The following is a 13,114-nucleotide window of genomic DNA, read 5'->3' as shown; positions in this document are numbered from 1 at the left end:
GTAACGTCTCTGCTTTTGAATATGCTATCTAGGTTGGTCATAACTTTCCTTCCAAGCAGTAAGCGTCTTTTAATTTCATGGCTGCAGACACCATCTGCAGTGATTTTGGAGCCCCCCAAAATAAAGTCTGACACTGTTTCCACTGTTTCCCTATCTATTTGCCATGAAGTGATGGGACCGGATGCCATGATCTTAGTTTTCTGAATGTTGAGTTTTAAGCCCACTTTTTCACTGTCCTCTTTCACTTTGATCAAGAGGCTTTTTAGTTCCTCTTCACTTTCTGCCACAAGGGTGGTGTCATCTGCATATCTGAGGTTATTGATATTTCTCCCGGCAATCTTGATTCCAGCTTGTGTTTCTTCCAGTCCAGCGTTTCTCATGATGTACTCTGCATATAAGTTAAATAAGCAGGGTGACAATTTGCAGCCTTGACATACTCCTTTTCCTGTTTGGAACCAGTTTGTTGTTCCATGTCCAGTTCTAACTGTTGCTTCCTGACCTGCATATAGGTTTCTCAAGAGGCAGGTCAGGTGGTCTGGTATCCCCATCTCTTTCAGAATTTTCCACAGTTTATTGTGATCCACACAATCAAAGGCTTTGGCATAGTCAATAAAGCAGAAATAGATGTTTTTCTGGAACTCTCTTGCTTTTTTCATGATCCAGCAGATGTTGGCAATTTGATCTCTGGTTCCTCTGCCTTTTCTAAAATCAGCTTGAACATCTGGAAGTTCACAGTTCACGTATTGCTGAAACCTGGCTTGGAGAATTTTGAGCATTACTTTACTAGCATGTGAGATGAGTGCAATTGTGCAGTAGTTTGAGCATTCTTTGGCATTGCCTTTCTTTGGGATTGGAATGAAAACTGACCTTTTCCAGTCCTGTGGCCACTGCTGAGTTTTCCAAATTTGCTGGCATATTGAGTGCAGCACTTTCACAGCATCATCTTTCAGGATTTGAAATAGCTCAACTGGAATTCCATCACCTCCACTAGCTTTGTTTGTACTGATGCTTTCTAAGGCCCACTTGACTTCACGTTCCAGGATGTCTGGCTCTAGGTGAGTGATCAGAGCATCATGATTATCTGGGTCATGAAGATCTTTTTTGTACAGTTCTTCTGTGTATTCTTGCCACCTCTTCTTAACATCTGCTTCTGTTAGGTCCATACCATTTCTGTCCTTTATCGAGCCCATCTTTGCATGAAATATTCCCTTGGTATCTCAATTTTCTTGAAGAGATCTCTAGTCTTTCCCATTCTGTTTTCCTCTATTTTTTTGCATTGATTGCTGAGGAAGGCTTTCTTATCTCTTCTTGCTGTTGTTTGGAACTCTGCATTCAGATGCTTATATCTTTCCTTTTCTCTTTTGCTTTTCACTTCTCTTCTTTTCACAGCTATTTGCAAGGCCTCCTCAGACAGCCATTTTGCTTTTTTGCATTTCTTTTCCATGGGGATGGTCTTGATCCCTGTCTCCTGTACAATGTCATGAACCTCTGTCCATAGTTCATCAGGCACTCTATCAGATCTAGGCCCTTAAATCTATTTCTCACTTCCACTGTATAATCATAAGGGATTTGATTTAGGTCATACCTGAATGGTGTAGTGGTTTTCCCTACTTTCTTCAATTTAAGTCTGAATTTGGCAATAAGGAGTTCATGATCTGAGCCACAGTCAGCTCCCAGTCTTGTTTTTGCTGACTGTATAGAGCTTCTCCATCTTTGGCTGCAAAGAATATAATCAGTCTGATTTTGGTGTTGACCATCTGGTGATGTCCATGTGTAGAGTCTTCTCTTGTGTTGTTGGAAGAGGGTGTTTGCTATGACCAGTGCGTTCTCTTGGCAAAACTCTATTAGTCTTTGCCCTGCTTCATTCCATATTTCAAGGCCAAATTTACCTGTTACTCCAGGTGTTTCTTGACTTCCTACTTTTGCATTCCAGTCCCCTACAATGAAAAGGACATCTTTTGGGGTGTTAGTTCTAGAAGGTCTTGTAGGTCTTCATAGGACTGTTAAACTTCAGCTTCTTCAGTGTTACTGGTTGGGGCATAGACTTGGATTACTGTGATATGAATGTATATACTAATACATAATGGTAATAATAGAGGAATCTGTGTAAATTGGTTAGGGGGTGGCTATGGAAACTCTATACTTTCTGCTCAATGTTTTGATAACCTAAAACTGTTTTAAACAATAAAGTGTGTTTAAACTTTTAAAAATGTTCTGGGCAAGCCAGAGGATGAGCCTGGAAGTCAGGGAACCCTACTGATGGGAAATGACTTTGTCAGATCAAGGCGACATTTTAATTCTGAAAGCCAGTAGGCAGTTTTGTTCTTGAAGACTAGAGGCACATGATGAGAGTGAAGGTTTCCCTTCAGTTCTACTGATACTCAGCAGTACTGATACTGCTGAGTCCAGAATCTGCACCTCAGACGGGTGGGTTCATAACTATATTTTACCACTAGAGCCGAGGCCTCCTTTACCACCTCCTTGGGCTCTCTGGGCAGGTGTCACTTCAGCAGTATGATAACAGGAGATAAAGAGGACTGGGTTCTCCTGTGGAATGTAGAGGTGACACAAAACAGGAATCCCGAGCTTGTTGGTGTGCTTGGTTGGTTCATGTTTAAGAAACTTGGTTGGGGGCATAGCCGCTGAGTGTCTGAACAAGGGATTATAATGTAGCGAATTAATAGCATGAAAATATCAGCTGACTTTATAGAAACATGTACCTCAGAAGGAAGGAAAGAATCAGTTTTTGCTGATTTCTTAAGGAGAGATTTCAACAGAAACACCTAGGGAAAACGACCATCACCTTTGAATGTCCAGTTCAGCCCTTCACTAGGTGTAGGAGTCTGATCTGTAAGAGAAGTAACTTAGTGGGAGAACCTCCCAGGCCAGAGTCCCAGTCAGACTCTGGAATCATTTATGGAAAAGACAGATCTCTGGGTGCATCTTTCCTCGAGACTCACCCTAAGGGAGTAGCAAAAGGTCAGAAAGCCCACAAACTGGTGGGTACCAGGCTGCTAATTTGCTTTTAGAATGACATGATTTTTTTTCCTTTCTTACCCAGGTCTAATTATAATAATAATTAGTACCGGTAGTAGTGGTAGTAGTAAAGGAGTTTTACTTAATGCCAAGCACCGTTCTAAGTACCTTTCATGAATTTAACTCATCAAATCCCCACAACAACCCTACCAGTCAAGGGACTGTTACTCCCTTTTACAGAGACAATGGCGTAGACATGATGTAATTTGCATGGTCACAGCTGGAAGAGTTGAGCCGGGGCTCAAATCCAGTGCCAGCCCCAGAGCCCACTCTCACCCCTCACTCATGGTTGTTCCCCGTGGACCCCACAGACTCCAGGACTGCCTTGTAACATAGATCAAATTTTAAAAGAAGGAATGTGGATGTTTAACCTTTGTGTTTCAACCCTGCTCATCCATCCACCCCTGTGTAAAATAGCAAACTGTTCATTCTATCCAAATGGGAGGAAAATGGGGAAGAAAGAAGAAAATTAAAAAGAAAAACACAGCCTCTTTTCTTTCCTCTCTCTGCCTGCAAGTATCTTAAGAGCCTTTCCCTTTTTCCAGAGGGAGCGGTGATCTGGTTGGAATGTGTGTGAAACAAAACAGCAGCCCCACCTGACGTGGGAGCTCCCAGCTGGGTGTCCAGGGTTCAGGAGGCAGTCTTCCCAGGGAGCCCCTTCTCCTTAACTACCAGCCAGCCCCCTGGCTTGCGCAAGTGTTTGAGCTTCCCGTGTGGCTTGGCTGGTGTTGGTGGGGTTGCAGGACAGGATCCAGGAATGCTTCCTGCCCTTGCTCCCAGTTCAGGGCTCAGCTCTCCAGTTGAGGAGCCTTTGGGCAGAGGGCCATGCATTGAAGCTGAACGGACTGTTCCTTTAAGGAAAACCAGTCTTCTCCTCTTGATTAAATGACTAAATTAGTTCCAGATCCTCTGTCAGAGAGTCAAACTGTTCAAGAGGGAGAGGGAGAAATAGAAAATGTCTTAAGAAGGATACAGCTCTTCTTTACTTACTATAATAGGAGAAAAGCTAACTAGTCACAGAGAATGAATAGACTCACAGTTTTAAAAATGGATTTTTAATATAGTGTTTTTGGAAACCAAATTCTGAGCACAGGGCCTCAGGCTCAGAAATTGGCTGATACTTGGTTTAAAGCTGTGCTGTCATTGTCTTGAAACTCTTAATAATTTTGAACAAAGAGTTCCACAGTTTTGTTTTGCATTGGGCTCAGCAAATGATGTGGCCACGCTGTCAGTGAAGGCTATTTTAAGTCAGTATGATGCAGGTATTCACACTTTCTCCTCAATTTCAGGCAGGCTAGTGTATCCTGTCCAAGTTGGCCAATCAACTTCTGGGCTGCATTTTTTTTTTTTTTCCCCTCCTTTTAATGCCTCTCAGGCTGGTAAGCTCCTGACATTATGTATACCCACTAATCTCTGCTGGAATGCGCCATGGTGCAGTTTTGATGCTGGAGAGCACTGAACAAGAAGGCTAAGTCATCAGTATTTATAAACTAAAGTATCTCAAAGCTCACTTCTTCCTTTGGCTGGGTAGGTCAGGAATTTGGTACAAAACCTTCTCCTAAAATGGAGAGAGAATAATGGGAGGCAGTCAGGTCTTTGTTTCACGTGGGGCCTTCAGTGAAGACATGACCCTGTTGTTTTCAACTGCAGCACACTGGGGACTGACTCAGTAAGTCAGTAACTTGGTCAGTAAGATCAAGTTAACCCTGCCGCCACAACCCAAATGCTATACTTCCAGACCGCCTGGCAAGAGAATCAGAGGGGAGGGATGAGGGACGTCCAAGCATGCCTGTGTGATTTGGGGAGCATGGCCTCCGCCTGACTTTTGGACCCGTCCACCTCTTCTGGCTCTGTGACCTTGGTCAGGTTACTTGAGCTCTCTGTGCTGCGGTAAAAAGAAGATGATAATACATTCCTCACAGTATAGTCATGAGTAATTAATAGAATAGAGTAAGTAATGGTTTAGAACAATGCCTGGCACATAAGTGCTTAATACGCATTACTGTTACACTCAATCTAGTAGATCAAAGGAAGATTTCAGATGTTAGCTGTCGTCACTGCCTGGTGGTTGGATGGAGCCATGGCAAGGTTAATCCTAAAGAGTAAATACTGCACAAGTAATTCCCATTTATTTGGTCTTATAAATCTTAAAAAAAAAAAAAAAAAAGACAAGATTTTCTCATTAATTGAACTTTGAAACATAGAATAGTGCACTTAGTGAGACTGTCCGATTTAGAGGCAGAAATTTTTGGTATAACTTTTGCTGTCCCATTTCCTGGCTTTCTGAGCTTGGACAATTTTTCTAATGTCTCTTGCTTATTTTCCTTATTGGTGAAAATTACCAATAAAAGGAATGACAGCCTGCCTCACAGAATTATCCCGAGAATCACAGAAGATGATAGAATGAAAGTACTTTTAAATAAAAGGATGCTGCTGCTGCTGCCAGGTCACTTCAGTCGTTTCTGACTCTGTGCAACCCCATAGACGGCAGCCCACCAGGCTCCCCCGTCCCTGGGATTCTCCAGGCAAGAACACTGGAGTGGGTTGCCATTGCCTTCTCCAATACATGATAGTGAAAAGTAAAAGTGAAGTCGTTCAGTCATATCCAACCCTCAGCGATCCCATGGACGGTAGCCCACCAGGCTCCCCCGTCCCTGGGATTCTCCAAGCAGGAACACTGGAGTGGGGTGCCATCGCCTTCTCCTAAAAGGATGCTATGTGTTGGCTATTTTTATTCCCTGGACACAAACCTGCTGTAAATAAGAAAAGGTTAGTTATCTGCAGAGAAGGCAAGAGGAAGCCATTCTGGAATTGAGAACTGCAATGCAGATGATCCACCCTCACTTTAGATATTAATAATTTAGTCAGGTCTCCAGGCAGGCTTCAAACTTACAAGTCCACAGCCAGTTCCACTTGCCGATCTACTTCCTTCTGTGCCATTCTCTTGATGACAGCCAGATTGTGCTTTTCCTTTGTATTTTCTCTCTACCCACCCAGGAGACTCCGAGCCCACCCCAGTGAATCCTTGCTATGATGGGAGCCACACATGTGCCACCACAGCTCGGTGCCATCCGGCGACAGGTGTGGACTACACCTGCGAGTGTGCATCTGGGTACCAGGGAGATGGACGGAATTGTGTGGGTAAGACCCTGGTGCTCTGTGTTCCTCCATGAAGGCCTCCAGCATTCTGTCCATAGAAGACAAATGTCTGCTTTGTCATCTCCATGGATCAATGAGTTTAGCAGCTATTCATCTAAAAATACCAACTATTTAAAAACCAGGCATATTCTGGTTAGGTTTGCCAGAGCAGTTTGGAGTGGGTATTTAGGGCTATTGTAATTCGTGGATATTTTATGCTCTTAAATATTGTCGTTTTGAGCCTGAATCAAGTATTTTTTACATTCATTAAAGAGTACATTTTTCTGGTTACCTTCAGATTTCAGACATCCATTTCATCCATTTCTTTCAGTTACTGTATCTCAAAAGCAGTCATGGAGATTTCTTTACACTTTAAAAGAAACATGGTTACTCTGTGTGTTTTTCTTCTCAATGTTCAGAATTGCTTAAATGTTTAAAGAATTCTCAGAAGATTTGTTCAGAACACATCTCCCTGGGGGTCATACATGAATGACTTGAAATAAATGTTTATTTTTACGACGGTCTGCAGTGCGCATCTACATCTGGTGCTGAGCAGCCTGAACTTTGCCTCCCATTTAGTCTACCGACCGCTAGTCCCACCGAAACCTCTCAGGGCTGAGAGAATACCGAGTCTGCAGACCTTCCACTTGTGGGGCCTTTGGATTAAGCAGCCCTTTCTGTTCTTACTCCTCTTTAGATGTCAATGAATGTGCGACTGGCTTCCACCGCTGCGGCCCCAACTCTGTGTGCGTCAACCTGCTGGGGAGCTACAGATGTGAGTGCCGGAGTGGCTACGAGTTTGCAGACGACCGGCACACCTGCATCTGTGAGTGCCCACCCGTGCTCCAGGGTGCATGACTTTCCACTGTGGCTCTACAGGAGATCTGCTGCATGGTTTTCTAGGAAACAGACAGTTCACATGGGAAGAACCCAAAGCTATGGCTCAGTTCAGTCCTGTGTGTTGGGGTTTTGTTTTTGTCTGGGTTTTTGTTGTTGTGTTGTGCTATTTATCTATCTAAATAGAAATTTTTGATGTAAGTCATGGAAGGATGTTCACCTCTGTCAGGACTGCTGTGCAGCTTGATGTTTGGCCCAATCATGTAGTAAGACTATGAACTTTTCTAATACCAACAGCTCTAGGTAGAGGTCAAGTGTTTCTCAAATCAGAATGACATAGATTTTGTAATTTAAAGAGGCTTGTCCTATTTGATCGGAGAAGGCAGTGGCACCCCACTCCAGTACTCTTGCCTGGAAAATCCCATGGATGGAGGAGCCTGGAAGGGTCCTGAGGGTCCATGGGGTCGCTGAGGGTCGGACATGACTGAGCGACTTCACTTTCACTTTTCACTTTCATGCATTGGAGAAGGAAATGGCAGCCCACTCCAGTGTTCTTGCCTGGAGAATCACAGGGACGGGGGAGCTGTCTATGGGGTCGCGCAGAGTCAGACACGACTGAAGCGACTTAGCAGCAGCAGTCCCATTTGACTGACCGAAAGCTCCATTGGTAATAAATATACCCTTTCTAGAGTTCCAGATAAATACTTGACATAAGAGTGGATCCAAAAGAACTAGAATTCCGAAGTCATTTCATTGTTAGAGCCAGATGATATTAGAGAAAACCCACTTTTGAATCCAGTGAGATGAAAAGGTAGCAGGAATCATAAAGACTCGTGTGTGTGTGTGTGTGTGTGTGTACATGTACACACAGGCATGCCAAGCAGCAGTGTTCTGCTTTAGTCAAGGACATTTGCTGATGACTTATTTTCATGCCTAGTATTATAGACACAAACCAAGACCGGCACTTCTTAGATTGTAATTTGCATACAACCACCCAGGGATCTTGTTAAAATTCCTATTCCGGTTCACTGGCTCTGGGCTGGGGTCTGGGAACTGCATTCCTTATAAACCCCCAGGTGTCCCCATGCTGTTGCTGTGCAGATCACACTGCAAAGAGCAGGGCTCACCCATTCGCAGGCCAGGGCTCTTGGACATCTTTGCCTTCTTCTCTCTTCAGTGATCACCCCACCTCCCAACCCCTGTGAGGATGGCCATCATAACTGTGCTCCCGCCAGCCAGGCCCGGTGCATTCACCATGGAGACGGCTCCTTCAGCTGCGCCTGCCTGCCTGGTTATGCCGGAGATGGGCACCGGTGCACCGGTGAGTACCTGTGGGTGGCTCAGTGACCCTGAAAGTTGCTTTGGATGCACATCCCCACATCCCCAGGGCCTCTCAGAAACCTCTCCTTTCCTTTGACTCACACCCCCTGGAACTGCTGGAAGAGAAAAAAAAGGTGCCCTTTGAGTCAGAGGCCAAATGTGATTACCTTGGCACCAGACTGTTGAGCGAGTATGGTTGTCCTTGGAGGAGACGTGCCTGGATCAGTGCGGAGCTCCTGCCAGCTCGCAGTCTCCTGTTCCCTGGAGCTACTGTAGCTCAGAGGGATGCGAGGGAAAATTGTATATTCCCCTGGGAGGAAGTCTCCATCCTTCAGTCTCTTTAGCTAATGGCTTAATTCAGCACTTCCAGTCTTGCCCAATTTTTAGTTGCTATTCCCCTGCTCGAAGTGGTATTTGAAGCAATCTCTAAACATACATATAATTCTTTCTGTGTAATTTATTCCTTTGTCTCTCTCTCTCTCTCTGAAAGGGGAGAGGGAGAGAGAGAGAAGAAAAATCCACAGATATAAAAGGATATTAATGCATACCTAAGTACTCAAAGATTTCCTTCCAGAAATCTAACTGTCTTTAAGACTTTATACCATATTTTGTAAAATCACTAAACCAGAAAGCAGGACTGACTGTTCAAATTTAACTTCAAGATGTATGAGGTTGTTACTGAAAAACTAGGCATAACACTCTGATTATAAATGTTCATGAAACTGGGATTAGTAGTACCTTAATATAGAGATCATTCAGTAAGCCTACATAATTCACTAAAGATCTTCATGTCAGTAATACACACAAATAATGGTTAAATGAGATACTTGGAAATGAGAGGATGGTGGGAAAGGAATCAGTTTTAGGAACAGAAATCGAAAATGCTGTTTTCAAATCGCTTTTTGCATCTGGCCCCGGAATACCTAGGTGCACTGAGCAAATCTGCTAAGAACAGCCTTATAACTCAGGACTTGCCGTTGTTCAGTCCCTCTTGTGTACGACTCTTTGTGATCCCATGGACTGCAGAACGCCAGACTTCCCTGTCCTTCACTATCTCCTGGAGATTGCTCAAACTCATGTCCATTGAGTTGGTGATACCATCTACCCATCTTGTCCTCTGTCGTCCCCTTCTCCTCCTCCTCAAACAGAGAAGCCTGTTCTTAACTAGATCAGATCTTAAACAGATCGCACAGCCTGGCCCTGCCCTCCTCACCAGCCCGTTGGCTTCTCCTCCTTCCCTTTCCCTTTGGTTTCATCTGGATGGGCTGAATGGACCAGCAGCCGAAAGCCACATGTTCTTGACAGAACAAATATGTCAGGGCAGCACAGCCCTCTGCTCCTTTCCAGATGTGGGGCTTTTTGAACCTGGCTCTTGAACGTTTCCACTTCTGATGTACAGAAGCTTAGCTGTATGGCTTTCTTGAAAACACAGTTTATATTGAAATGACCCCAAACTGTGACTCAGTTCAGCCCTGAGGTGGTTTTTTCTCCCTAAAAACACCCCCAGGTTTAGACAGAGCTCAAGGGCTTTTCAAGTTAGGATGGAGTAGAGGTGTAAGTCACGGATGGTTGTCCCACTTGACAACAGACACTCTCTACAGATGGAGGCACCCTCTAGGTCTGGGGTGGTGGGGGTGGGAGGAGGCATCAGGTGATGCACACAAACCTCTCACGTTTCTGCTGAGCTCCACAGTAGGAATACTGCTTTTTCCTCCCTTGTAGAAACTCATCATTCAGTTTGACTTAACGCACTACTGGCTCTCAGAAATGAGAACCAGAGAAAAAAATCTTGTCAGTAGAATTTCATATTTAAACATCTGGCTGCTCAGGTCAGTAGAATTTCATATTTAAACATCTGGCTGCTCAGGTCAGCTGAGATAGTGTTTCGAAAGCATTTCATTCCTTACGTCTTTGGTTTAAAACAAAGAAGTTGAAATTAATCGCCGCTTAGATGTGGTGTGGATTAAAATCAGAATGTTAATGTAGGTGAGCTGCTGCTTGTCCTAACCCCTTCGAGAATCATTCTCCCTTCTTTTAACTTCTGCTTGTCTCGGAGGACTTGGGTTACCTTCTGGGGTTGTAGTAGAACCTTGAAATTAGCTACTTTTCCATGCTGGGAGTTTTCTAGGATTGTCATTCTTTGCTATGGTTGCCCTCTTTCTGATTTCAGGGACATTTTCAATTGTCCCTATTTCATCTCTGCTTCTCTACTTTTGGGATTCTCTCTGGAACCCACAAACTTAAATGTAGGCCAGGCCAATCTGTTGCTTCCCCAGTGTATTAGTAATCTATTGCAGCATAGCCATTTACCCCAAACACGTAACAGCTTAAAACAGTACACAGTATTATTATGTGTATGGTCTAGCTTATTCGTTTGCTTTAGGATCTTCACAAGGCTGCAGTCAGGGGGTCTGCCAGACCTGGGGTCTCATCTGGGGTCCAGGTGGGGAAAGAGGCTCACGTGGTTATCGGCAGGGTTCCTTTCCCCAAGGACTTTCAGGTCCCTGCTGGCTATTGCCTGGAGGTGACCTTCAGCTTCTTGCCACTCAGACATCTCCCACAAGGTAACTTTCTTTATCAAAGCCAGCATCAGGAGGCCAGGTAGCAGGTTGGCAGTGACCATAAAAGTGATGTCTCCTCAGTATTGCTTTAGTGTCTTGGTTGGAAGCCAGCTACTCAAAGGAAGGGGATTATAGAAGACCCTGAATACCAGGAGGGAAGGGATCTTTGGGACCATCTATGAGAGGCTGCCTCCCATAGTCAGTTACCCTGTGGTTGCCGTCCAAGCTTCGGGGCCGTAGAAAATAACAATCATTTTCCTAAAGACCTCTGCTGTGCATAAATCAGGCTGGGCTACTCATGGAGGTGGCTTGCAGGAGAAGTGTATAAACGTGTGTGTGTGTGCATGCAGTTTTAAAGGCATGACACAGTGTGCATGTGTCCCAGTGACAACTGAGATAGAGAAAACAAGAGAAAAATGGCGATGAAGGCTCTGTTTTGTGAAGTGAGCACACTTAAAGCGCACATTCGTTTTCAGTCCATCAAACTGGCATTGAAAGAGTGTGTGGGTTTTCCTTTCTCCAGCCAGTTTGTTAAAAACCAGTTTCCCTGGGGAGGCTGCCCTTGGCTTTGGGTTCTCGACCTAGCCTGAGTCACAAGCAGGAATTATTTTTATGCAAGTAGAATGAAATCTTTTCCAGCTCCCCTCAGTCAGGGTTGGTTTCAACCCTGCGTTGGCGTGAGCTGGATATTTCTCAGGCACGTTTGTCCCTGCAGCTCTTAGTGACTCTGCTGGATGGAAAAGCAGATTGTTGTGAGCTGAGACCTTTTCAGGGAGGAGCACATGTGAGTTGAGGAACTGGGTTACAGATGGCCCATCACCCACAGAAGGGCCGTGATGAGGGGTTCTTACACTGTTCTCGCACGTGGCTTTTGTGGGAGGAGTGCAGACTCTGGATAAGGTGTAGTAAAGTTGGTGTGGCCACAAGCGATGTAGAGACCAAGGCTTGAAGGGAAGAAGCTGCCTCTACTCAAAGGTCCCAGAGAGCAGGTCACTGCATGCCATACAGGACCCTATGGGCACAGCCAGAATCCGGGTTCTGACTGAGTAGGTGGGGAGTGACAACTCATGGGCCTTCAAGCCTTTGTTGGGGTCTGGAGCGGGATCAAGGAGAGTTGGCGCCAGGGAATTTCACTGGGTGGTTCAAAAGCAAACCAGGGGAGGCACAGGGGGAAAGCTAGAGTCCAGGGGCTGGCTTTGTTTTGAAGGGATTTCAGCTGGGTTTTGGGTGTGGATTCAGAATTAAGGCAGGAAGAATGTTGAAGCACCAAAGCCTGCACTCAAAATAGAGAATTTTAAACACATTTTCCAAAGAGGTTTTTTTAGCTGCTTGGGAGCAGATAGAATGGAGAATTGCGCTGAGATTAAGCCATATGGCATTGTCTGACTGGCCAGAGACTCTCCTGTGCCTTGAACCTTGCTGCCTTGACCTGCCAGCACCTGAAGACCCTGACAGTGATGGTTAAGCAGGCCCCTGTCCCCAGGGGTATAAGAAGAAACTCCTCCCTTGCTAAGGAGTTCAAAGTGCCTTTATACTTTCTGCTGACACCTGATCCCCTGGGAAGCTAGGAAGATTTCTCCTTTACACAAAAGCTCTGGTTCCCCCTACACTCCTCAGGGTTGGCCTTCTGAGGAAGGTGGGTAGCCTGCTCTGCACTCAGGCCCTGGAGTGGCTGGTGAGGCTCCAGTTCTCTGACATGGTGCGAGAGCCTCCAAGGAGGAGATGGGAGCTTGCTTCAGGGAATCTTAAGCTTCTCCAGCTTTAGGGGACAGGAGTTGTTCACCTGTGATGTTCTCAGTCTCTTCAGAGATTCTCCCTGTTCATTCGTAAGTTAGTCTCCCCATGACTTTGCCTTTGGGAGGATGGCTGCTCTTTCACATCTGGTTGGCATTCCTAGGCCATAGGCTTTAAGAACACAACTCAGAACCTCTGGGGAATCCTCTTTCTCTTTGTTCAGAAAAGTAATCACAAGCAACTGATCTATGGGTTCTAGAAATAGGCCCTGTGTCTCAGGAATTCCTGCTTCCTGCCATTGCCTGGGGTTCCTGTTACCATGAGAAGTACTTTTAGCATATGCATTATGAATAGCTTTAATTTCCTGCATTTGGTTGGATGTTAATTTTTGCAGTTTGGTTTTATAGCATCATAGAAGGCACAAGGAACTGAATGGGCACCGATTCAGCCAACTGGACATTGGTATTGTCCTTCTGAACAGACAGGGC

At 45.1% G+C, this 13,114-nt stretch overlaps 1 protein-coding gene across 1 annotated transcript in view; it reads left to right on the top strand.

The window, feature by feature from the left end:
* The window catches only part of NID2 (nidogen 2), a 92,684-nt gene that overhangs the window by 63,937 nt on the left and 15,633 nt on the right, over nt 1–13,114 (top strand). The window contains exons 9-11 of the mRNA XM_027553752.1: nt 6,034–6,177; nt 6,872–7,000; nt 8,189–8,332. Of these exons, the coding sequence (XP_027409553.1) occupies nt 6,034–6,177; nt 6,872–7,000; nt 8,189–8,332 (417 nt within the window). The remainder of the gene's footprint in view (nt 1–6,033; nt 6,178–6,871; nt 7,001–8,188; nt 8,333–13,114) is intronic.

This window comes from Bos indicus x Bos taurus, chromosome 10 (genome assembly GCF_003369695.1).
Source record: "Bos indicus x Bos taurus breed Angus x Brahman F1 hybrid chromosome 10, Bos_hybrid_MaternalHap_v2.0, whole genome shotgun sequence".
In the NCBI taxonomy this organism is placed as follows: domain Eukaryota; kingdom Metazoa; phylum Chordata; class Mammalia; order Artiodactyla; family Bovidae; genus Bos; species Bos indicus x Bos taurus.
Note: the sequence above shows the minus strand (reverse complement) of the source record. Positions and strands in the feature narration are given on the sequence as shown.